The sequence below is a fragment of the Myodes glareolus genome, chromosome 5 (assembly GCF_982192425.1).
Source record: "Myodes glareolus chromosome 5, mMyoGla1.1, whole genome shotgun sequence".
NCBI classification, from domain to species: domain Eukaryota; kingdom Metazoa; phylum Chordata; class Mammalia; order Rodentia; family Cricetidae; genus Myodes; species Myodes glareolus.
The window spans coordinates 64438695-64465270 of NC_142030.1; the positions used below are offsets into that span (position 1 = coordinate 64438695).

Here is a 26576-nt window from a genome sequence, read left to right on the forward strand (position 1 = left end):
GCTCTTCATTCTTGATGTCTTGTACGTTTTCTCTCTGGGGGCTGGATTGAGGGAGGAGCATGGGGGCAGACACATGGGAGCCTGATCTCATGCAGGAAGAAAGATCTGGCAGAGTCTAGGACCTGAACTGAGTCTGAACTTAACTTTTCTCTTTGCTGGGGCTGACGAAAGCAACTTAAGGAAGGAAGAGTTTGTTGTGGTTCACAGTTCTGGGGCACAGTGTAGGAGACAGCGGGTCCCTTTGTATCCATCTCCAACCAGCAAGCAGCAAGCATGAAGTCTGGACACTGACTCTCAGCTTGCTTTCTCCATCTGATGCATCCAGAACACCAGCCCATGGAATGTGTTTCTTATATTAATGGTGAGTCCCAACTCAGTTAACCTGATGTAGAAACTCCTTCATCCACATGCCCAGAAGTGCGTCTCCTCGGTGGTGCTAACCCCTGTCAAGTTGAGTATTAACAATTGCAGAGGTAAAGATGGGGCCCTATGCCTATACTTGGAGAAGTAAAAGTGGGGCCCTATGCCTATACTTGGAGAATGTTGTTTTCCGAGATTTTCTCTTTTCATGGGGCAGAGGGAACAATCTAATGGCCATGGACCTGTACTCTATGGGAAGAGGACAGTGTTTTATCAGAAAGGAATGGGTGTTTCCAACCTCGGTAACTATAAAAGAGCTAATTGCTAGAAAGAGGACTTGGGCAGTGAGTCTTAGAACTTGACTGAGATAAAAGCAATTCTCTCTGGGTCAGAGAGAGAGAACAACTGGAGGACATCCATGTAGATGGGACTTAGCCGGTTGCAGGTCTCTGAAACATGTCAGCTAAGACAGATGACTCATAGAGCCTTTCTGGAGGGCCTTGGGTCTGTGACCTCTAGCACTAGCCTGTCTAGTCTCAAGAATATTAGTTAGATCAGATTTTTCTTTGTTTAAAACGTTCTCTTGCTCAATGCTAAATGCTCCTTAATCGCAAGTGTGGGGGCCTAACTGAGTGCTGAGTGAGCAGACCATTTTAAACATTTATCTTCTTTTTTTATTCTTGGGACACATCAATTTGTATTCCAGGGTCTTTGAACAAGCTGCTACGTTTGCCTGAAATGTTCTGTATCTTGTGCATAGCTTAAGTCATGTAGCTCTTAGTGAGAATGGCACTTTCTCCAAGAGGTAGACCTCATCCATCGGAGCTCTCCTTCTGTCTTATCCACTTCACTCCCTATCTCAGAACTCATGGCTGACATGATCTGTCATGTTCCTTTTCCCTTTGCCACCCAGTTCTCCCCACTAGGGTGCCATTCGTGTGAAATAGGCTCTTATCTGTCTGCAGCCTCAGTGCTTAGAGCAGTGTCCGTGGGCCCAGGAGATGTTCAAAACGTACATGGTAAGTAATTGGACGTGTATCATCCACTTCTCAATCTTTTCATTCCCTCCAAGCCTTTAGAAATGACTTGTTAAATATTTTAGCTGTGGCCTGGAGTGAAGGGTGCAGGAAACAGAGCAACTGCGAGAAAGACAGCCTTGCAGAAGCAGGAATTCTCCGTCGTCCGTAACTAGTGTCTTGACTGAAGCGGCGAGGGCTTCCAGGTTGAACTTTGAAGTAACTTGGAGAATCCCAGAATGGAGTCACCGGTGAGAAGGGAGGGGAATGAAACTCTGGCTTGGATGTTTGCATTTGTTATCTGAGGCTGCCACACATGGCAGCCCAAGCTGGGGTCTGAGTAGGAAAGCAATGTCTGCAATCTTGAGATGCAGGTGCTGGCAGGGTGGCTTCCCTCTGAGAGCTGGGAGGGAGTCTGTTATATCTCTCAGCATCTTCTGAGTTTTCTGGCCATCTTGGGTATTCTCTGACTTATTTTCATATGGCATTCTCCTGGTGCATGTCCATCTCTGTCCTGCTTCCCCTCTTTGGTAAGGACACAGTTGTTGGATTAGAGCCCATCCCAATGCCTTCCCCTCAACTGGCCCATCAGCAAGGACCCTAGTTTCACATTTGAAAACCATACAGGGGGTGGGGGGGCAGGGCTTTAGTATCTTTTCAACCCATGAGAGCACTAAGCGTAAGCGAGGGTCATTCAGATCAGAGGCACTGGTGACTAAGGGCTCTTTGAGGACTTTGCTCAGAGTGAAGTCCTCCATGGTAAGTGAAACTGTTCCCAAAGTCTCTGTGAGGCTGCTGAAGTGGGAGGGGACTCTGGGTTTCCTAGTCTGGCTTTGTTCTAATCCCTGGCCCTGGTGTGCTTCTGCCATGGTCTCTGTTTTCAGAGCAGCTCTACGACCCAGACTAACTTCCTATTCACCATGCAGGAAGCAAATCTTAGTTTTAATTGCCTATGCAATTAGTGCGCTCCTAGTGTCGAAACCATCACCTGGAAAAACACTTTACTTAATTTGAATTTAAGCGGAATTCTGAAACGACTGAGGGCCCTACTGTGAGGGTCTGAGTACCCTTTCATCATTCAACTGGCATCTGCCAACTCTGGACTTGGAGAATCTGTCTGCAAAGCCATTTGTGTCTTACCATCCCCGCTTCTCCCTCCCCTCTAGGAGCCTGAGAGAGCAGACATGGGTCTGAGACTCAGGCTGAAGGCTGCATGGAGAAGCAGCCACCTAACAGCTGCCAATCCACCAGGCAACCTGCAGCTCCTGCTGCAGTGAACAGAAATGCAGGGGGAGCTCTCTCCAAGGAGGCGGGATGTAATTGTCTTGATTGGAATTTTCCCGGGCCTGCAGCCAGCGCTGCTCCTTCTTGCCGACCTGAGCATCAAGAATTCACTTTTCATCACGCTGCTTGAGAGCGCCCCCCCCCCCCCCCTCTTTTCTTGCCTCTTCAAACTCCTTATCAGAACAAAGCACAAAGAAACCACTTTCAAATACAAACTATCTTAAAATTAAGAGAAGAATGCTGAACATACGTGGCCCAGTGCAGATACCACCAGCCTGAGCAAGTCATGCTGCCTGTGAGGTGTGTGTGTGTGTGTGTGTGTGTGTGTGTGTGTGTGTGCATTAGAGGTTGACCACAGATTTTCATACCAAAAATGGATATTACAGGACCATCTTTTCTCATGCTCTTACATAAACATTCTTGCCTAAGTGGGGGAGAAAGGAAGAGAAATGAGAACAATTTGATTGTCTTTTCTAGGAAGTACACTTAGTCTTTGGGAATCTCAAGATAGGTTTACTAAAGCAGCCCACTGGCTATTCCCCAGGCAACGAAATGAAGTCTGTACCAAGGATTGACAGAAGAACTTAGAGTATCTGGCGACTTTAGCCTGTCTCCTGAAGCTTGCCAGAGTCCATACGTTTCTTTTTATTTTATTAGATTTTTTTTAAAAAAAATATCAATCCATGTTCCCACTCCTTCCCCTTCTCCCATTCCCTACACACACCCTCCCACCCCACCCCCAGCTAATCCTCAGAAAGGGTAAGGCACATTGCCTTGTGGATGGTCCAAGACCCTTCCTATTATATCTAGGTTGGACAAAGTATACATCCAAAGAAAAGAGGATCACAAAAAAGCCAGTACATGCAGTAGAGATAAATCCTGGTGCCACTGCCAGTGGCCCCTCAGTCTGCCCCAGCCATACAACTGTCAACCACATTCAGAGGAACTAGTTTGGTCCTATGCTTGTTCCTTCCAAGTCTGGCTTGAGTTGGTGAGTTCCCAGTAATTCAGGCAAACTGTTTCAGTGGGTGAACCCATCATGGCCTTCATCTCCTTGCTCATATTCTCATTCCTTCCACTCTGACCCCACCTAGGACCCTGGGCAATAGAGGAGAGGGGGCCCGATCTTGACTTGTCTTGTAGTCAGACTGATGATTATCTTAAATATTATCATAGAGCCTTCATCCAGCAACTGATGGAGGCAGAGGCAGAGACCCACATTGAAGCACTGGACTGAACTCCCAAAGTCCAATTGAAGAGTCCATACATGTCTAAAGGGAAATTTACAAGTGCACTGCTTGCTTCTATAGAGGAGTCCATTGTAAGACTCTTAGATGCACTGACTGGGGAAAATGGGCTTAAGTGGGGAGTTGTGAAGCAAAGCCTTGGCACTGAGAGTCCACACCCCTCTCTCATGGGACAGGCTGCCATAGTGGTCCAACTGCTCCCTATTCCTCCATAGTCTGAATTCTAACCTAAGTAGTCTAGGACATCCCAATGGGTGGTCTAGCACAATCTTCCCCAGTAATTCAATTCGTTCAGTTCTCAAATCTGTCTACCTGTAACACTGATCCATCTGCTATACTTGAGGTCATATTTGAGGTGAGCATATATCCTACTGTTGTTCATCAATAATTCAAAGTCTAGGTAGAGAAGGTACTCTAATTATTGCATGTTCTTAGAGTCTTTGACTCACTCCATCTTGTAGCAGACTCTCAAGCTACAACCCAAGGTCGGACACAGAGATTCATGTTTCTTCAGAAGTCAATGGTTCTGAGATCTTCCATGTGTTAGCAGTTTTCTTTGATCCTTGGGACAGCTTGGAGCTGGCAGAAGCATTCCTTGACATGTAACCTCCCCAAGGACGAGAGGCCAAGACCAAAATTCTAGATTAACAGGGGCTCAGACTTTGTCCTGCGATCAGGCCCTTGCTTGACCCAAGCAGGAAGCCTGACCTTGAAGTAGGGCCTGTTGTTCTTACCCACTGACTGGTCAGGCTGCTGGACTCCAAGTCAGGAAGTGAGTCACTCTGAGACTTGGCTTTTCTGATTATTGCTAAGTTCGAGGAAGCTCTCTTGTGGGCATCATTGCAAGATCGAAAAAAATTATAATGGGTTTAGCTCAGTTTCCTATCCATGGTTGTGTCTATGGCCTGTCTTCTACTAATTAGCCCTGTGTTAGAGGTTACGCATGGCAGTGTGACTCAGGGACCTCAGCTGGAAGGTTTGCTGGTAGCTATGCAGGTTGTTCTTTGCACAAAACTGAAGTGTCTTCGTGGTAATGACGTCACTTCAGGCTTAGAGAATTTCTAGTTTCCAGTAAATGGCAGTGAAGTGTCTTAAAAAAGAGACACCTTCTCTGAACTCTCACAGATTTGTCATTTAGGCCAATAACATGGATATTCAAATGTCTTTGGGATAAGCTTAATACTTCTGAAAGGAAGGGAGTTATATTAAGTCACAGGTCTAGCTAGCAGAGTTAGGTTGAGAACTCAGCTCTCCTTACTTGGGGTGGGGGACTCTATTTTTCTTAATGCTGGAATAGCAATACCAGCAGGAGCCCCTGAAACCCCTAATTTGTTTCTTGTAGCCTCTGTATGAACAGGATTGCCTAGCACCATTTCATTTTTCTTTAATGTCCTCTGCCTGATAACATCATCATGTTGCCTCCCACCCCTGCCTTCTTCCTGTCCCAGTCTCACCTGTTGTAAATTGGGTACTTGTGGCATCGCTTTCATTGTTTCCTCGGACTGCACTGACTGAGACCTCATAGCGGGAGCCAGGTCTAAGGGCTTGCACTGAGTACTGGCTTAGGGGAGGCTGCAGTCGGAAGGTAGTCTTCCCGCCTTCTCCACCCACTAAGCCGTATTTCAAGAGAATGAAGTCAACTTTGGCTCGAGGTGGGGTCCACTCCACAAAGGCCACAGTGTCAGAGACATCTCGAACCAGGATCTGCGTGGGCCCATCAATGACTGCATGAGAAACAGAACACAATGTTAATCCAGAAGTAAGCTTTCTTTGGTATCTGTTTACCTCTTACATAATATACTAGCTTGTTCAGTGGGATGGGCTTCTTTGCCCCATTGTACTGATATGGGGGAATATGGTATAGTGGGTATTTGTTCAGTCCATGATATTGGGCTATCTGGGCTGACAGAAGTAGTGCTTCTTGTCTACTAATGTGACCTCTTATAAGGAAGGAGGGAAAGGGTCATGCTCTTCTTGGATGGTAATGACTGAGTCAGGCTGAGTGTGATCGGTTCCCAGCTATCCAAGGACTGTACAACTGGATTTATCAAATCCTGTATTCATGAGTGTATTTCCTCCTTTCATATCTTAATAAATCCGTGATACCCCTTAAACAGATGCATGTGGATTTCTCTTAATGAGTGCCGCCCAACATGGGACTCAAACCCACAATCTTGAGATTAGGAGTCTCATGCTCTATTGACTGAGCTAGCAGGGCACTCTGTTTAAGGCATATCAAGGATTTATTAAGATATGAAAGGGGGAAATATACTCACAGAATACAGGATATGGTAAGTCCAGTTGCAGAGTCCTTGGAAAGGGAGAACTGATCACATGTCACCCCCACTTCAGGCAGCCTGACTCAGTCTTCACCACCCAAGAGAGAACAGGACCCTCTCGCTCCTTCTTTATAAGAGATCACATTGGCAGACAAGAAGCACCACCTCTGTCAGGCCAGATAGCCCAAGGTCATGGGCGGAGTGAATTACCATATGGGATATAGAAAGAAGTCTCCTCTTTGAGCAAACATTTGCTGGCACCGAGGACAATGATAATCAGTTTTCCTGGGGACTTGGTCTCTTTCTCCATTCATTGACTATAGGTTTCAGGTGCTGGCATTTCTCAATCTGGGCAGGGGAAGGTGACCTATTTCTTTCAGAGGTGATGACACAGGAAGAGAGAAGAAACTTCTGCCTATTGCCCAGCTCTTTCCTTCACTGAGCCCAGAGGAAAACTCAATGAGATAATGGAGATAAATGAGACCCAGACTTGTTTGCCAAAAGTCTCATCATGAGTATTCACAAGTTATTCCTATCTGGCTTTATTCAGCCTGGCCAACCAGGCTGGCATTTGCATATGTAGACATGAAACATGGCATTCAGGAAAATGTACTCATCTGAGTACAAAGAACTCTAACTCTAGAGTGGTTTTTGTAAGCCAACCTCCACCCTGCGTACATCCTCCCCACCTAACAAGTGCCTATGTGTTTCTGAGCCTGAGGATGCTGGATACAAAGGGTACCCCAAGTTCTCTGGCACTAGACATTGACTCTAGAATTAGCCTGTGTAGATCCAGGGCTGATGTGGTGATTCTCTACCACACTTATGGGTAAATAGGGAATATTTGATGTAGGGGTGAGTAGTGAAGAGCTAAAGAGGGGAGTGGGGAGGAGAGGGAGGCACAGGTACATAGATAGATAAGCAGAAATAAGTGACCATGTGAGCTTATGAAAAGAGATATAGAGTAACTCAATTTCTTAGATTCCATTTTATAGTTAAAATCTTTTATGAGGCTCAGGTATGTTTCTGGTCCTGGGCTTCTAGGAAACGAGCTATGTCCCTTCCAATAAATTTTCTTTTGCTTCAGTTTAAGTAAGCTTCCATAGATTCTTCTGAAATCTTGGGCTAAGATTTTATTATTAAATCAGTAGAAACTGGGCACTTTAATCTGTCTCTAGTGTGGTTGTCTCTATCAGGACTACCACAGGCTAACCTCGAGTTCCTCAACTTTGCAAAGCTGGAACATTTGCTGGGTACCCCACTCTCAGCCCACTGCTGTGTCCTATTAAGCAGCTTAGGACTTTTGGTCTACTATCAGCTAAAATGAAAATCGCTAGGCTATTTTGGTATTACCTGGTTTGGAATTAAAATTAATTTCAACTTTTCGTACTTGAGGTAGTCATGTGTTTAAAAAGAAAATAGCCATACAGTTTCTTTGCAGAATGCCACAGCTTTAGGTACCTCAGACCTTTGGTATTTCACTTAATTTAATTACGGGGTGGCCAAATGCCCTCCTAGCTATGGCATAAGTTCGCTGTCTGAAGACACTCACGGAGTGCTGAGTGAATGAACAGAATTGATGAGCCTCTTCACCCATGAGAACAGGGTAGGAGAGCATTTCATTGAACTGGAGCTTTTTGAGAGAAAAAAAATGCCATCAGAGGAAATCAGATAACCATGTAAAGCTTTTGTCCTTCAACTCTTTAGATCCAAAAACCCTAATCATAATGGATTGACCATATTAGAATGTGATTATGTAGCTCTGAGGGCGTTAGCTGCAGGAGGTCTTGTATTTGCATTCATAAAATGGCCTGCCCTGAAAAAGCCAGTCTCAGTGCAGACTAGGACTCAGAGCTTCACAGGAGGGGGTCGGTGTAGGTCAGAGCTTAGCAGAAGGAAAAGAATCAAATGATTGTTTCCTAAGAGCGGCAGACAGGGATGGGAGTCAGCTGTCTTTCCTGCTGCACCTTGGATTCTGCCCTTCGTTGGTCAATTGGTCGTAATGTCCTGTTCCAATCAAGGCTCTAGCAGCTTGCTTTCAATTTTAGCACTAATTTCTAAATGAATACAAGTCCTTTCAAAAAATGGAATGCATGTGTTTTTTTCTTGTTTTTCTTTTTTACTTTTTTTTTAAATAACTTTGTCCATGATACAACTCCATTGAATAGGACTTTTCTTAATTGAAAGCTGCCTAGCTTTCCCATGGTTTTCTAAATCCAGAATTTTCCTTTGAATTTTAAGGAATCTTCAAAAAATACTTCAAATTTTATTTCAAAAAATGGTTTGGCTATAAGACCAAGGAAGGGTTGGATTGCTTTTTTAAGTGCCCTCGATACTCTGAAAGTGAGTTATTCAACTGCAATGATCTCTCTCCTCTTCAGAACCATCTTGCCAGCCTTTTTACCTGCTTTCTTAATGTCAGTCATAGGAATGCTTTGGAGATACTCCATATCAGAAGGGACTAACCAATGTCTGTTAACAGGAGCCTAGTCTTCAGAGTCCAGCATAACCTTGAGGAACAAACTTGTGCCTTTGACCTTCTGGAGAGTCTTCCAGAGCACCGAGGCTTTGTGTGTATAGAGTTTCTTCTAAAGTTCACTGGATTATAACAGTGTTTTAATGAGTCTTCTCCCCATAATGAAACTCTGTTGGGTTTTTTTTTTTGGGGGTGGTTGTTGTTGTTTAAATCTTAAATGGATGCACAAAATACAAAACAGGTCAAAGCAGGACTTCCCAAGCTGGCAGTAACGGGGGAGAAGTAATTAGAAGTGTGGATCTCCCCCACCCCCATCCTGACATTGAGACATGGCTCTGGAACCTTGGTGCACCAATGCAATACAAGCTAATACCAAAAGGGGGGGGGGTTGCTCGAATTTTTCTAGACTGAGCCTAAGTCTCAGAACCTGATGCTATTATTAGTTTGGATATGAATATCTAAGTTTGAACCATTAGTACACAAACATTGCTTTATTGCTTAGTGCTGTAATTCCCTTTTCTATCCTTTTGTTTTGGACTTACAGCTGGCTTTCTAGAATGTTGATTTCTGTTGATGAAAAAGAAAACTGTATTAGTATTCACCTAGCTCAGTTTTTGCTGCTAACAGGGAAAGTTGCTTAAACTCTACATCTCGGCTTCTTCCCCATTGATAAATGAGAGCCCCCAAATGATACCAGACACTACTTATCAATTTTGAGCAACTCTGAGGAGTCACACACATGCCTATCACAGTGGCTAAATTACAGCAATCAGATTAAACATCCTTTGCCAGCTAAGAGTACAATAAGGCAAAATATGACATGACGAATGAACTGATCTTGAAAATATAATGATTCCAAGTGAGATAAACTGTGGGCACAAAATAATAACTTGAGACATCGTTTTGATCAGTGACAACTCTGCCTACCGGTTTCTGCCCCATACTGCCTTTACTTCTAGCATACGCTGTGTGCATGTATGTGTATACTAAGTATTAAGCACTGATCAGTATAGTGGTAATTATATTGTGTACTATATTTAATCTAATCCTCAACTTAATAGAGAAGGTGTCATAAAACAGATGGAGGTTTAGAAAGGTTCGGTTGAATTTCTTCAAGTCTTAAGTAGGTGAGAATGACTTGGCTCTTGCTGGTTTCAAAGTTTATCACAATAGGAGGTTGATGAATGAGGCTTCTTAATGAGTGAGATCAGTAAAACATACTGGAACTACTAAGAGGATTTCCTCAGTGGAACAGTTTCCCAGGTTTCTATGCTCACAAAGATGAGCACCAAGGGATACGATCTGCTAAGTGACTGGCAGAGTATGTCCCTTTTGAAGTTCCTACATCATTTCAGCTCTGCGATGAATCCTAGCATCTTTCTTACCTATCCATCCCTCACAGTGCTTTGGCCAGCCATGGAAAGAGTTGGAGGCACTTACCCGTAGAGACGCTGGCGGAGGTAGGGAGGCTCCGGGCTTGTTCCTTCAGAGCCACAACATTCACAATGTACTCCTCTCCGGGTTTCAGCCCTGTCTGGTTGAAGGAGGTAACGTCGCTGGGAAGCTGAGCAATCACCCCTCCTTCATTGTTCTGGAGAGTAGGGCAAGAGAGTGATCAGAGGGGTCACTGGGGAATTCATATGATGAGAAAAAGATAAAGGAGCAGGATGCTAATTGTGCGCATTGACATTAAAAAGAAGACTACATCTGTTCCCTACACACTAGCAGCCAACTGCTTGGGACCAGGAACATACCTAACAGGCTCAAAAGAACCAGTTTTCAAGGATATTTCTTTGGCCTGTGCTGACTTTTCTGAGCTTGCCCACACCCCCAAACCTAGTCATGCAATAATTCAGATTGACTCTTGTCAAAGACTTAATGTTTGATGGTCGAGGTCAATGTCCATAAGATTTTTGGCACCTATTGTAATGAATATGTCCTTAGCTGTTTATAATAATACACTTGCCTGGGTATGTAATATTACTGACCAGGACATAATCAGATATTTTTAAAACTCAGGATTGTCTCACTCTGTTTTCTTTCTCATGGTGCCACTTTGGTTGCCCATCTGTCACCATCATGTTTTCCCTTCACTCACACCATGTAGAAATAGGAAGGAGAGAGAAAGCAGACACATGTGGAAAAGGAAATGTGAAAAAGCATGATGTTAGGTCCAGGATTTTCAACTTTAATCTACCAATCATGTCTGTCTGTCTGTCTGTCTGTCTATCTATCATCTACCGATCTCCATCCTTCTATCTATCTATTTTTCTAATGTGTGCTTTGGAAATAGCAGAGGCAGAGGTCCTTTTTGTAACCCTGCCATTCTTATGTGTTCTTTGTTCTCTATTTATGTCACCTGGGTGTTCCATATATAACTTATAGCCATGCTCTTATAAATCAATATGATGAATGTTCCCTTCCAGTGGCTTCAACCTATATATTATGGCATATAGTCCATGCAGCCATGTATTTGATCTTGGCTTGCCCTGACTAGCTCATCTCTCATTCAAAGTTTTATAGATTATGTGCAGAACAGAACATCACAGTTATTTTTTTTTCCCTGCCTGAACAGCAGAATGACATGATTCTTCCTGCCTTGTTATAAACCCAGTTGCTTGCAATTCTTTCTTGGCCATTTAAATCAGGCAAGACATATCCTAACAGATTTGTGTAGAGCATCTGTTTAGGTGTCTTTAGCTTGCTGTGACTAAATCCGCATAAGGGTGTGAGGGCTCTGGAGCAGAGCCCGAGATCCAGGGTTTTGCCTTCAACCTGGCAGGTGATGTCACTTAAGATCCCTGAGTTTTGGTGTCCTTTGACTAAGCAAAACTAAATGTAAAATGAAGGCTCACATTCCGTTTGCTTGCGGGTCTTTTGTCGCTACAACAGTCAAGGCTCCAGGAATTCTGGAGTAAAAGAGCAGTAAAACCACAGTCCTGTTAGCCAAAAACGTGTCAGCTGTCATTAGGGCTGATGAATGACTCAAAAAATGCTTTTTGATGGTGAAGGATGAAGACAGAGGAAAGGAGTGTGCTGCACCCGTATCCATGAGCGATGCTTGGGGAGAGCGTGAGCAGAGCCAGCAAAGGCTAGAAAGTGGAGCAGCACTGCGGCTTGCAGACAGTCCCGGACTCACTAGATCAAACACTGCTCTAAAGGCCAGGTAGGACTCTCAGGATACTTCGAACTCCCAAGTTATAGTAATGAATTTGTCTAAGGAAAAATTTGTTGAATGGATTATAAATTCATTTTGACTAATTCAGGAAAACCAAGACATGTTTTATAGCTCTAATTTCAGAGGTTGAAGGCCACGAGCTAACTTTTTAACTTTTTCTGTATCTATCTGTAGGCCGACTGTGTGACCGGTTCCATCTGTCTGTTCTTTTGTGCAAAGTGGAGGACTCGACCCTTTGAAGGCTTGGTTTTCAGGCTCACTACAAGCATGGCTCTCCAAACACTGGTACTCCCTCCGCAAACAGCTGGTTCCTGGCACTACCTCCCACATGTCCCATCGTACAAGGCCCGGAGCTGAGCTCAGGTTGTATTTGTTGGGCAGCCCTCTGGCCTTTGTGAGGGCAATGCCCTGTAGCCCAGACACAGCATTTCTCCCTGTGTCTTCAGTGGCTTTGGAAGTTACGTCAGTTAGTACCCTCCTGCTGCCCCCAAATCTAAGTTGAGAATAGGGATATACCGAATCAGGCTTGTTTAAGTGAGCTTAGAGTTGTGTTACCTTTGGAATGAAGCTGATCTCCCACCCATCGAAGGGGAATGAGAAGGGCTCCCACTGCACCTCCACGGTGGTCTCTGTGATCGTCTTGAACTGTAGCCCTTGAGGAGTGGAGACATCTGGAACACAGCAATGTGGGTGGCAATGTCACGGCCATCCCTGGCAGGGGCAGTGACCGCTTCCTGGTGCTTTGTCTTGTGACCTCCCTTGGTGTCCTGGGTGAGGAGAGGTGTGGTGGGCAAACCCAATCCTGCTGTAGACAGAGGCTCAGTGGCAGGGTCAGCACGATGTCGTGTGGCCCTGGTGCTCAGTGTGTGCAAATACATGAGCAAACTTAACACCTGTTATCATTAGTTTTGTGCTTTCTATTACATAATAGAAAATGTAAACATTAAAAAATTTAAAATCGTGTTTTCTTTTCCTGACTCATGTGGTAGATCCTGGCATCGAATAAAAATCCTTTCTCAGAGGACTCGTGTAGAAACCATGCAGGTTTCCTGGGAGGCAAGATAGCAGCCGGTATTGGTGTTCCTATTTTATACCCAGGAAAAGGGAGGCACAGGGGAGACTAGCCAGCTTGGGAATAAAACTGAATGCTTTCCATGAGTATCTGAGGTGCAAAGAAAGTATGGAGACTCAAACCACTACAGCTCGGATGGTCAGAATCTGCCACTTTGTATTTTCAAAAAAAGCACAGGCATAAACAGTGTTGTTCCCATTTCCTCTTCTCTAAACTCCCTCCTGTTCACTCTTCTCTTGCTACCTTTGCCTCACGTCTCTGGTTTTGCTTTGACTGATCACTCTCTTTTTCTCTTCGTTCCCCGCCCCCAACACGCACACACACACACACACACACATACATATACACAGGTTTAGTGAGGTGGAAATATGTTTGTCCTGATGGAGTTCCAGTCACCAGCCCTGAAATACAGCAGTGTGACTTTTCACAGTTCTCTAGGAAGCCTGCTCCCATGTCCATGTTGCTTCTCAGGCTATTCCCCCTGGAAAAGGACAGATTTTTGTTTTATTTTATTTTATTTTACTTTATTTTATCCTGTGGAGAAGCTTCTTTTGCTCCTTGGTGGAAAGGCAGGGCTAGTTCTGAAGTCACGTGAAGGAATAACAGGTGAGTTTACATGACTCTGTCTTTGTCACCTAAGAGTGAGCCTGAGGGGATGCCCTGAATTGGCACAGTAAATGCCACCAGAGGTGGAAACCGTATCAGGACATGGGTGTGGATCAGAAAGGAGCAGCTTCTGGATCCGCCAGGCACTCCAGGGGTTGACTCATCCCCCAGAACAGTGGAAAAAGCAGCAGATGGTGACCTGCCTCTACAAAATCACTAAAGATATTTAAAACTAGTTCTCAGGCACCAGATATTTTTTAAGAGTCGAATATAAACAGATAATTATAGGCAGATTAACACACTCAACATTTATGGAGGAGGCCAATAGTATCAAAAGACTTTAGTCACCTACAAATGGGGCAAAGTGACTTTCTTAAACTTTTGTCCCTGTCTTTGCATCTTTCTAATTTCAGTCTTTGACCTCTTTGAGGTCCTCGAGACCAACTCTTTTATCTTGACATTTCCTTTTTCTGAATTTTTCTGGCATTTGTTATCCAAATGCCATTTGTCATTTGAGACCCACATAAAAATGGGCTCAAATCTTTTCTTCCCTATTTGGTCATAAATTCTCTTTACAGACCCCAAGGGCTTTCTGTATTCTAAGGGTCCCTGTTTCCATGGCCACGGTCTTGTTCCAGTCTCTTCTTTCAGCCCTCATCCTTCAGATGTTCTCTGTGTAGAATTGAATAAGGCGCAGCCCCTTTCCATTGATGTCTCTATGAGGTGTCCAGGCATCTGTTCGTCCAGATTCTGCATTGGATTTGGGGCAGCGCAAATGCAGGCTTCTGCCCAACTACTGGAAATTTCTTTCAGGAGATTGCTCGTCTTAGTTTCAGAAAGTTGAAAGTAATACAAACACTTTGTAATTATTTAAGAATTGAGAAGTATAAAGGAACAGTGTAGGAAAAGAAACAGTGTTTCTTTTCTCATTCTTTTTTTGGGCAGATTCAGTATTAACACTTGGTAAGCTATCTCTCATCTCATCTTTTTCTATGATGAACGATGCATATACAGAACATAGATACGGATCTGGAGGAGGTCTTCCTTGTTCTAAAGAAACAACAAAGACTTTCCAGAGATTATGTATGCATCACGGAGACAGCTCAGTTTGCTTTCTCTCTGTGTCTTTACTATCACTCTCCACTGCAGTTTTCTGAATTCTCTTCTAGAAACTCAACTTCTATTACTAAAGTGACTATCAAGATATTTTGCTAAAATAAGAAGTTGTGAAGAAATTATGCCACTTATAGAAATAGACAGCTGTGACTTAAACTAATGTTATCATCGTTGTATTTTTCCTCACTGTTTAGTTCTTACCACATGTAACATTAGCACTTGTTTATTATACTTCATCGCTGCTAGATTTGAGTCCTTTACTAGATTCAAAATCTGTATAAATCTCACACTTTCCTTGACTTCTACCAGAATCCAGCTTATAACACATCCAGTGCTCAGTAATTAAAGTGTTGTTTGTTTTAGAATTCATGGATGTTGCCTGAATTTGGAAGCTCTCATAATCAGAAGTGCCTGTTTAATGGTGGGCCTTTTGTTTGTTAAAATGGGTCACTTCTAAAGCCTTTCCCTCAAGAGCAAGTGATTGCAGGCATCCCTAAAGAACTAAGAAAAGACACTACAATCATGAATGCCCATGATCTCATGAAGGAGAAAACAAAAATGAAGCAGGACGGGGAAATGGTACGTACGAGTGGCCACCTTGGCAGTGATGGGAAGGCTGAGGATGTTGCTAATGACAGCGTAGACGCTGATGTTGTAGGTGAGACCTGGCTCCAGCTCCGTGATGGTGACACCACTCCAATCTCCAGGCACCCGCTGCTGGAGCTGGAGGCCCCCCAGGGCCATCGGCTGGTAAGAGATCACATATTCCGTCACTGCCATCGGCCCGTCCCATTCCAGCTCAATGGACCTGTCGCTGATACCAGCCACTCGCAAGTCCTCTGGAGGGGCAACTACCAGGAGGCAATACACAGACAGCATGAGCTCAGAGGATTGCCTGTCCCAGTTTGGACTCAACTTTCTTGCTCGCATCTTACCCCCTAATTACATGTCTGGAGTGCTCCATGGTTCCATGGTTCCATGGCTCCGTTCTCTACTGAAAGACGCCACACTCCACAAGGCCATCAGTGAATGTGGGGTTGGAGCTGGTCCCTTACTGCCTTGCGAAGGCTGACTGCTAAACTGCCAGGAATTCTGCCTGATTATTCACGGGTATTGTCATTGTTAAAGATGAAATGCTATGAAACAGTAATTAAGCAAATTGCATCTAAAAGATAATTATTTAAGACCTGTCACTTTAAAGTCATTTCACTGCATTTTACAATTAACTATGCCTATAAGGTGACTTTTGTGTGTTGCATCTCTGGTAGGAATACTACATCACTGCGTCCTGTTTCCTATCTGATCCCAACCCCATGTTTAATGATGTCACATGAGCTGCTTGAAACTGGCCAAGGAGGTGTTTCCCCCATGGAAATTTGCAAAAGCTACGAGTGAGAGCTTACTAGTCTGTTTTCCTTCAGAGAGCCAGTTGTTAGATTTTTTTCACAGCACACTGTGACCAACTAAACAGTTTGGTAGTTTAATAAATTACGGCCGTCAGACTGTCCTGACAGCTAGGGTCTGATTTAGCAAGTGGAAATAAAGACTAATTCTTGTTTTTCCTACAAATTATAAGGAGCCAAAACAATATGTCCTGTATCTCACAGCCCATGAAGATGCTTAGAAATCCTTTATTATAGTACCCCTACCCCTTTAAAAAGGACAACATTTAAGCTCTGAAGCGAATGTAACTTGTTTCAAACTAATTTTCATTAGCCTTGACCTTGGAGATGATGATCGGGGAGCATTCTTGAGAGCTTTGCTTTCCTCACTTGTCCAGCTTCACAAATGCTATGCAGAGCTGCCAAAGGTTAAACTGTATTGAGATAGCCTTTCTTGTATAGCTCCCTTGGGAAGCGAAGCTTCACCGTAGGGTGGGCATCAAATCATTGAACCTTTAAGACTAATTAGAAGGCTAACACTAGTGTCTATAATTGGATCTGCTCAAAGATTACAGCAGAGAACAGGCCAAGATTTAAGTGATTCTAATTAACTTTCATGTTTGTATGTAGTGGAGGTTCCCACTAGTCTCAGAGTTGCAATTGGTTTTGAATTTTTCTGCTGGGTAACCTCACCCTTTACAAACAAGCAGGGCCAGGCCAGGTGCTTTTCACAGGAACATGGGAGCGTGAGAGGAGAGTGCCTGCCACTTTGGACTCACACCAGAAACCTCAAATTCTTGGCTAAGAGAACTGAGGAACCCTTATCTGGCCCACAGTTCATGGGAACGAATAACATCATAGGTCTGTAATACTGACTATTTACTTTGCTTCTGCCCCCAACCATTCTCCGCATAAAACAGCTGAGAAAATCCAGTTTCTTCTGAGAAAAGAAGGAGGACATTACCAGAGGCAGGAAGTCTGCACTTTCTTCTTATTTAATCAATTTATTTGTTCTCACAATGTAGCCTAGGTTATACTGGAACAGACAATCTTCCTGCCTCACCCCATCTCCCAGATTGCTTGGATTATAACTCTGGATCATTATTACCATGCATGTCTTAAAATTTACTCCAAAAAACTTTCAAAACTAAAGTAAGTATAAATAAAATTTAATTAAACCCTTAAATGCTCTGTTTATGGCTCTGACATTATAAACACTGGAGTGCACTAGTGGAAAACCTGCCCCTATTTGTTACGGCATTTTTGGTGAAGATTTGCTATGTCCCAGACAAAATGCTAACACTTTACCCTGGGTTATTCCATTTCAACCTCCCACCAGCACAGCAGGAGAGGTTTTATTATTACTCCTAATTCATGCATAAGGAAACTGAGGCATGCAGCAAGCAAAGACAGGAGCGAGGATTTGAACCTCAGGGACAATGACTCGAGAAACTGTCAGCCAACACATAATCCTAGATTAAGCTATAAAACATCTCAATGATAAAACATGTCAGACACACCATTTAACTAATTAAAAATCCTTCTGCAGCAGCTTTGCAAGGTAGTTCAGTAAGGTGGAGTAATCTGAACGCCACAAAGGAGGGCTGAGTGGAGGGATGTGTTCAACTCCAGGGTGCTGAGTTAGAATGGGCTCTCAAACTCATCTCTTTCATGGAGTGCGCAATGCATTGTACCTGCTACCTTCTTTCATTTATGCACAGCCCCTCAAGGACTGTGTAGGAGCTCCATGAGAAACAGCCCAGATGACCTACACATGTCTTCGGCAGAACTTTCCTTGTGCCCCTTCTTGCAAATCAACACCTTTACTCTGAGACTTATTGACAGGACTCCTCCTGTCTGGCAGAAATGGTCTCTCCAAAATTTGAGTCACGTTCAACTCTTGAGGCCTGTGGGACAAGTCAGGGTATTCTTTTTTCTAGTCCTTCTTCCAGAAAAATGAAGCTAATGGTGACAGTAGTGGGTGATCCAAGCTCGAGATTTAGAATCTTACAGCAAATAAGATGCAGATAACTTTTCATCTTGCCATCTTAGACTTGATAATACTCCCTTCACAGCTGCCTGAGAGAATGGCACCTGCTGTCACCTGTGGTAGAAGCGCTCTGATGAGTGTTGGGCCCATAAAGGTGCCAGCAATCACTATCAAATACAACAATACTGAACTATAAAGCAACCTACAAAAGAGATGCAAGCAGTGAGTGTGTGGTGGGTGTGAAGTGTTTGCAGTCGTATTCTCTTTGCCGCTTGCATTTTAAGATGCAGAAAAGCAAAGTGCTAGAAAGGGAAAGGTTGGCTGGAGGATCCAGGACTGTTTATTTCCAAAGCAACCTTGCCATTTCACGTTGGCACTTAGTGAGCACGCAGGGAGGCAGTTCCAGTCTGCGTTTTGCTCCATAGAGCAAGTGGTTCCTGGAGCCCGAGGTGGGGCAGCTTCTCTTGAGAGCGCTAAACAACGATGTTGATGGATCTGCACACACCTCACTGAATTCCAGGGAAGCTTGTCCTGCTCACTCTTTGGGAGCCTCCAACAACTCATTCCCCAGCTCCTGCCCTAACACCACTGCGGGATGGATATGCACAAATGATTCCAGGTGCTTCTACTCAAAACAAACCAAAACACAGTTGCTGCTCTCAACATTTATGCAGAAAGACTGCTCCTTGTGTGTTTGATGTGAAAGATTTTATTTTTATTAACCGTTTGGCGTAGCATCTCAAAGAGGTTTAGGGAATGCTAGAAGTTGGTGGGTGGCCAGAATTCCCATTCTTACTCCATTCTTAATGAGCTGTTGGTTCTGGGGAAACTGGTCTCTGACTGCTGCTTTTTAAATCTGCAGAAGGAGAAGCCCAAAGCAGCATTTATACCATGAGCAAAGGTCAATGCTAGGAGTCAACTGTAATGGCCTTGCTGTCACTAGACAATTGTACTGATGCTGGGCTCTAGGGGGCCTCATAATGAAATCCATATGGTGGGCAGCTAATCTCCATGTCCTGCGAAAGAAAACACGGTGACTTGCAAGGAAGTCTACTTTGTGGCTGTCCAAGTTTTCCCCTTTCTGACCCTTCTGTCCTCTCTCTCTCTCTGTACTCCTCAGAGCTGTCTTGCCTGCACCTGGCCAGAAATGTCAAACAATGAATAAATAGGCCCCACTCCTACATCCACTTCACAAAGACCCAGTAAACCAGCACTTTAGATAATGACACACATCCCTTTCTGGAAGAGACCTGTGGCATTTGGTTTTAAAGGCAGGCACTAAGAGGAGCACCTCCTGCAATGAGAGGTGGCTCCAGGGTTGCTATAGAAACAGAAGATTATGCAACTGTGCTTGCTCTTGGACTTTGAACTAGTTAAGAAAATTTATCTGAGTTTGCAGCCACCTTCCTCAAGCAGCGCCGAGCCGACATGTCAGAAGCAGCACGCATGCTCGGCTTGGGCTTGACCCAGTTGCAGCTGTGTTACCAGCTGGTGAATCTTGCCTGATGTGATCAAGGCATCGGATCTCCAGTTCCGTTGGAACACTGGATCAGATTAAAGTTGTTTTGTTGTTGTTTGCTTTGTTTTGTAAAGAGGCCTGACCCTGTGGAAAAGCATGTCTAGATCACAACAAGTGTATGTGAGTTCACGAACATTGATTGCATTAAGAAGCATGTGTGCTGTAGTATCGCAATAAAACAGCAGTGACTCAAGCTGACCCTTGGCAGCCACTGGATGGGGCCTCCAGTAACCTCATACCCTTGTTGGGAACAAGGTTCTGCTTCAGGTTTGCAGCGATTGTCCTAGTGCTTCAGATTCGAAAGCACTGAGGGTTAATGTCTGCTTCAGTTTTGCTTTGAAATAATTGGTATAATGACTATACTTTTAGAAAGGAATTTCAGTTTAGTAAACAGAATTGAAGGGCTAGATGAAATAATTGAATATAGAAGAAATGTAGCATAGGAAAAAAATCTTTCTGCACAGTGAGCTATTGTCCCTGCTGCGCTGCCATTGATCCTTCAGAAGGGTTCACTTTGAAGCCACATATGCAGATGCTGAATGACAGAAAGCTGGCTTCCAGGATTTGTCCTTTAGAAATGACTAGAATTGCTCAATTAGAAAGCTTAAAAATGTTGTTTATTTTTATTTATTGGAAAAAATCCCCAGGAGGAATTCTGAGCTCACAATGGAAAGGATCAATTACTTAACCTATACTTGTAAGAGCACAGATGTATCAGCAATAGTTACTGATTTAATCAGAGGAAGATGAACAATAGAGAAACAAAGAAAATAATATGATCTGGGGGGAAAAATGTAAAATCACCACCAGCCCCTCACTGCTGGATTTAGGTTTTAGAATACCATGGCAGGACATGAGCGTCCGATCATTTTCTATAATGTGGGCTACATATGGAGTTGGTTTCTGTCTGTGCTATAGTCATCTGGAACAGAATGAGTCATATCTGCTTAATATTCTATATTAATTGTTAAAATGTCAGCTCCTTGGTAATTTCATAAATAAAATCTCATCCTGCAATCTGTAAGCTAACCAGAAAAATAAAAAACCAGAGCCATCCTTCCTCAAGCAGTGATGTAAGATGCTGAGATACAGTAATGGGTGAGGAGATGCTTTTAAGCAGGTATAATTCGTGGACTCCCATGAGTTAAAGACCACCCTTTTCTAGCATGGTTCCCTGACCTTTTGCTGCTTGCTGTGATTTGAATATTGTTTGTGTGTGCCTCCCCCCCCACACCCCCCGCCCCAGACTTCAGGAGCTGCAGTTTAATCTCCATTCTGGGTTATTCAAGAGTACAAACTTAATCTGACAATGGTGTATAGAGATGGGGTCATTGGTAAGTAAATCAGACTAGCTGAGTCATCAGAGTGAAGCTCTGTGGTGGAATCCTAGCAACTTAATAAGGGAGAGAGATGGGGGGATATGCATGCATGCTCCTCCCTGTGCCTTGTCACGTGACTCATTGTGCTACTTTGCTACTCTGCCAGCAAGAAGGCTATCATTAGATGTAGCTGCTTAATCTAGGACTTCTAGAACTGAGATCCCAAATAAACATCATTATAATGCACCCACATTGTTCTATGTTACTTGGCAACAGAGAACAAGCTAATAAACCAACCAACCACCCCTACCTTGGGGACAGGAAGGCATTGTCATCCCTATTATCATGGTCTTTGCTCTGGTCTCAAGAGTAGAGATCTAGATCTCATCGGGATGTGACCTCACCAATTGTTATGGACTCAGAAACAGTTGCCATAGAACGCAAACGAGTACAACCAAACCGGGAATTATTTTGTCCCCTCCCCTCTGCTCTTCCTCCCCAACCAGCTGGCACAAGCCCCAGAGTGTTCTCCGCTTCCTACCTGTTGAACAGTCGGGGCCCTGGTAGCCTTCCTCACAGACGCAGAGTCCCTCCTGGCAGTGTCCTCGCCCACTGCAGGCATTCAGACACCGGCGCTGGCTGCAGTCTTCCCCAGCATAGCCCTCTTGGCACAGGCACGTACCGTTGGCGCACTGCCCCTTCCCTGAACAGTCCTCGGGGCACCGCAGCTCCCTGCAGTCCTCGCCTGTGTAGGGCTCTTCACAGACACATTCTCCATCCACGCAGAGCCCCCGGGAGCTGCAGTCCGTTGGGCACCGCAGCTCAGAGCAGTCATCGCCACTGTATTCACTGTCGCAAATGCACTGGCCGTCGACACACACCCCCCGACTGGAGCAGCCCAGTGGGCAGTAGGGCTCTGAGCAGTTCTTGCCAAACCAGCCTTCATTACAGATGCAGCCACAGGACTCAAAGCTAAAGTTGCCATGACCGCTGCAGTGAGGGACATAGTCCAGTTGTCCTGGAATGGCCAAGGAGAAGGTCAAAGGGCAGCAGTGGCCTCTCATAAACATCGTACTGGGGAGGGTTGAACCTATCCTCATCCCTTGATCACATTGGTACTGCTGAGAGTTAACTACAACATAGTTTGGTACAAATTCAATGTAATAAATGTTTTCACGTAATGCGATTGTCTATGCCTAACACCGCACTGAAGGTGAAGATGGGTAAGACCTGGGCCATTGTCCTCTTTCAGATCACCTGCAGAGCAGGTTAGGTTCCCTAGAAGCTGATAAGAACACTTGTTAAAAAGTGTTCCCAAGCCAGGCGGTAGTGGCGCACACCTTTAATCCCAGCACTCGGGAGTCAGAGACAGGTGGATCTCTGTGAGTTTGAGGTCAACCTAGTCTACAAGAGCTAGTTCCAGGCTAGGCTCCAAAGCTACAGAGAAAGCCTGTCTCAAAAAAACAAAAGCAACAACAGCAATAAAAACGTGTTCCCAGAAGAAACTTGCCATAGTGGGTTGGATGAGGGGATCAGCAAAGAGTGTGGATGAACCAGAATGTAACTATGCAAAGTCCCAGGAAGAGTGACCCAGATTCCTGCGGTATTCTAGAACCAGTGTGAGCCAAACTTGCTCATGGGCTGAGTTCCTTCTCTGAGCACATGCAAGTTTTAGGGCCTTCTATGTCTTTGAGCACACCGAGTCTTCTGAAAGGCTAAGGTCACCCCTCTGACAGAGATGTCCAGGTGTCAGGGATGAGAGGGATTGGAAGGATGTAGGCCAGGCACTGGACCAGCTGTGCAGATGGAAGTTACAGGTGTTACAGACCTGTCCCATCTTCTCCCTTCCTCCACTGGCTTCTGCACACTTATCAACCCCACGGCTTCTTCAAAGACTTCCCGAAGCATGGTTTCAGTTGCTGTCTGCTAGGATACCTTCAGGATTTCATGCATATATCTTGCCCCAGCCTTTTTGCATAAAGTTTTATGGCTAAATAATAAAGTCTAAGTTCAATCTAGTAAATTCTGCGTCGTGTGGTCCACATTGTCTGGAAAATATACCACACTGACATTGCTTAACATAGCTTACCCTAATAGGTTTTTCCTAATCAGCCAATGATCTGATTGGCAAGCTGGTGGATTCCGCAGCAGGAGAGACCATACTCATGAAAACCTATGGCTTTTTCTTGTTTTTAAACTTCACCAAAAGAAATGAACCAACCTATCAGGACTCACTAAAGGACAGGAAGGAACATGGACATCTTGATTTCCTTGTCTAGTCATCAATTGCTTGTCTATAAGCTGAGGAAATTCTACAAAATGTTTCATTGGTCAGATTGGCCCTTATCTTACTACGACTCTGGGAGAATGGGTCTCATCTCTTAAGCTATGGGCCTAGGGTTTGATAAAATTTCCCTCCACTTTCAGCTTGAACTATCGGATCGTACAGAGGTGAACACTTGCACCCAAGATAACATGATGGTTGTTCTGTGTCATCCAGGGCCACAACTACATGAGTCTGAGGGATCCTCTGGATGGAGAAAGCTGGGCATAAGACTGACTGGGGGCAGCTAACGGTCGTCCTTACTCATGAGACGCTTACTAGGAGTCAGGCTCTCATCCGACTAGGTGAGTTAATAGTTGATAGCTCCTTATGGCTCTAGTCTGTCACAGTTTGTAGATGAGGAAGGAGAGGCATGGGCTATGTAACTTGCTTAGATCACAAGCCAGGGGTGGCAGAGAAGATCTGAAGTCGAAGTCTGACTTTGAAGTCTTGATCACATCTTACAGTAAGGAGCAGATGAACAAAGACAGAAACAAATCTTCTGAATGTTCAGCCTTCTGGAGAACAGGGAAAGGTGGTGTATGTGTGTGTGTGTGTGTGTGTGTGTGTGTGTGTGTGTGTGTGTGCACGTGTGAATGCACATGCCTATATTTATGGAGTAGGTCAGGATAAAACTCCCATGTTGATGGAGGAGAGGGGAAGAGGTCACCTGAGACCTTAATGACTTCCATTTGCTCAGAGGGGAGCAAGGCTGCGAGTGAACGGGCAGAGCACTGCATGCCCTAGTCAGTCAGGTTAACTTGAACGGATATCAACTCAACAGCCTGTGAAAAGCAAAGATGAATGAAGACAGACATCAAATTCCCTGCCTGCTATCAAAGCTGCTGTGTTGAGCCGATGTACCATTACCTGACTCATCCCTCCAAAAATCAGGTTAATATATTTCAAACTAGGTAAGCAGTGTTGAGAATCCGTGAACCGAATCCCCAGGGAATGGCTGCATTTAGATCTTACAGATGACACATTAACCGAGAGCTATATACCGGACACTTTTTTCTCTTTGACCCTGTGAAGAGATGCTGGGTTTTGCTTCCTCTCATCCCACCTCCCTCTCTGCTCAGCTCTCTCCTTCCCCACCAGGGACCAGGCTGCAAGTGCTTCAAACTCTTACCTGTGGCCGCACTTTCCTGACAGCAGTTGGTGCTGCACTGATCTCGCAGCAACGATACCTCCCTCTCCAGCATCTCGATCCGGCTTAGGAGCTCCTGCAGCACCTGGGTAGAACTGGCACATGGGCAGGCTTTTTTAGGGAGGTTGATCTTGTGGGTAAAGGTGACCTGGCTTTCGTGATCTGAGGTCTGGCCTATGTATTCTGCCAGAGTATCATCTTCAGCGCTCACTTCCTGTTCAGCTGAGGCTTCCAGCCCTGAGGAGCAGAGGCTCTCCACTGGCACATTGATGTTATACACATGGTTGAAGACCATAGGCTGTTCCTTGCTGGACGTGTTGTAGCTGGAAGCACCTCCTTCCTCCTCCACAGTTTGTCTCTGGCCCCTTTCTGTGGTCACCTCCAGCCGACACTCAGAAGGTTTGAGCATGGATCCCAGGAGGATCAGGTTTACACCGATGAGCATGTTCTTCAAGACCACCGTTTCCCCGTCGACCCCCATCCTCTCAGCCAGGGCTTGGTTCAAGAGCTCCCCGTAGTAGCCGGCATGGAGTAATAGGAATCTGCAAGAGGAAGCAAGGGGCAAAGGCTCAGCTGGCCTCTGAAACCTGTACCTGGGCACCGTGGCTCTCACTCTGTAAAGCCAGAACATACGTAGATAGAAGTTCTCTGGGGCTGTGGAGAAAACTGGGAAGAAATGGTGGCTCTAAGTCAGAAAGCTGCACCTTTGTTCTCTCGAAGACTGGATTCTTAATAACGGGTAGTACCTCTACATAAGGGTATTGTTATGGCCCCCTCTCAAAGCTTGTTGACAGATGAAGGGTATTTGAGAAGTATTTGGATCATAAGGGTTTTGATTTCATCAATAGATTAATCCATTGATGGATCTGTATATTCACAGCATTGCATGTTAGAAGGAGCAGGCTGCTAGAGACATACCTTTGAAGTGTTGTGGTGATTTAAATAAGAACAGTTTCCATATTTGAATGATTAGTCACCAGGGAGTGGGCTATTTGAAAGGATTAGAAGGATTAGGAAGTCTGGCCTTGTTGGAGGTATTTAGAACCCTGCCCTTAGGGAGCCAAGCAACAGCCCCTCCCCTGGAGTTGCCTCATTCCAGACTCCACCCCTGAGAAAGCCCACCATCTGTGGCCCTCCCTCTCCTGGAGATACCCATGCCTACCAGCTATTTAAATTTAAGACCCAGCCCATAGGTTGGCCATATGGACTCTCGTGTTCTATCGCCCACCTTCCTGTGGGCCACCTGGGAGTACTCTGCTTTGCTTGCCTTGTTTATTAAATCTGGACTTATTAATTCTATTTGATTTGCTTATTGCATCAGCAGCAGAGGTATCCAGCAACCAGGGATCTAATATTTAAGAGGTGGAAGTATGGGGTTGGGCTTTGAGGTTTTAAAAGCCCACTCCAGGCCCAGAGTCTTTCTCTGTCTCTGCCTATGGATCAGGATGTAGCTCTCAGCTACTGCTCCAGCACCTGCCTGCATGCAGGCCACCATGTTCCCCACCACAATAATAATAAAATAAACCTCTGGAACTGTGAGCAAGCCCCCAACTAAATGCTTTCTTGTGTAAGAGTTTCCTTAGTCATTGTGTCTCTTCACAGAAATAGAGCAGTGGCTAACACAGGCGTATATCTTATCCCGAGTCTTTTCTGTCTTCTCTCTGCTTCCCAGCCACCATGAGGTCAGCAACTTTGCCCTGTCACTTCTGCCACAACGGACTGAAACCTTTGAAATCACAAAACAAAAAAGTCCTTTTTTCCCTGAGGGTTATATTTCTTTCTTTCTTTCTTTTCTTTTTTTTTTTTTTGTTTTGTCTTTTGTTACAGCACTGAAATGCCAGCCTCATGTCGCCATTTAGGCACAGGACCCAATAGTCTGTCTCCACAGTGCACAAGGAACTTCTAGAACATGGCAGGAGTGTTGGCTCTGTGAACAGCCTCTTCCAGTGAGACAAGCTCAAAGTTGTTCTTCACTTCTAAAGGAAAATTAGGATGAAGCAGACCACAGAAACTTAGGGGCGCTCCAATGTCTCCTCAGATATTTATTATGAAGGGGCCTCACTGGGCATGTCAAATAACTGTTCATCAGCTCCTCTAAGCTCACCTATTCAATAGAGGTTGACTTTACAGTAACCAACCAGCCAAATAATGTAGTTCCAGGCAGTTTGTGATTGTTAATTATCCTTGGGTACATTTGTGATTTATCTGGGATGATGTGAGCCAAGCTTTGTTTAAATCTTCTCATTATTATAGTCCCCG

General features: G+C 44.6%; 1 protein-coding gene and 1 non-coding gene across 4 annotated transcripts in view; both read right to left on the minus strand.

Moving 5' to 3' along the window:
* The window catches only part of Tnr (tenascin R), a 407595-nt gene that overhangs the window by 59400 nt on the left and 321619 nt on the right, over positions 1-26576 (minus strand). For 2 of the 3 annotated variants that reach the window (XM_048421165.3, XM_085688031.2), the window contains exons 3-8: positions 24300-24859; positions 21386-21862; positions 15222-15485; positions 12396-12511; positions 10103-10253; positions 5362-5631 (exon numbers count right to left, since the gene is read on the minus strand). In XM_048421165.3, coding sequence (XP_048277122.1) covers positions 5362-5631; positions 10103-10253; positions 12396-12511; positions 15222-15485; positions 21386-21862; positions 24300-24798 — 1777 coding nt within the window. In that variant the 5' untranslated portion in view covers positions 24799-24859. Of the gene's footprint in view, positions 1-5361; positions 5632-10102; positions 10254-12395; positions 12512-15221; positions 15486-21385; positions 21863-24299; positions 24860-26576 lie in introns of those variants that run through there. The other variant, XM_048421166.3, reaches the window with a different exon arrangement.
* Positions 6053-6125, minus strand: Trnar-ccu (transfer RNA arginine (anticodon CCU)). Its single transcript has one exon. It is a non-coding gene; the product is annotated as a tRNA-Arg (tRNA).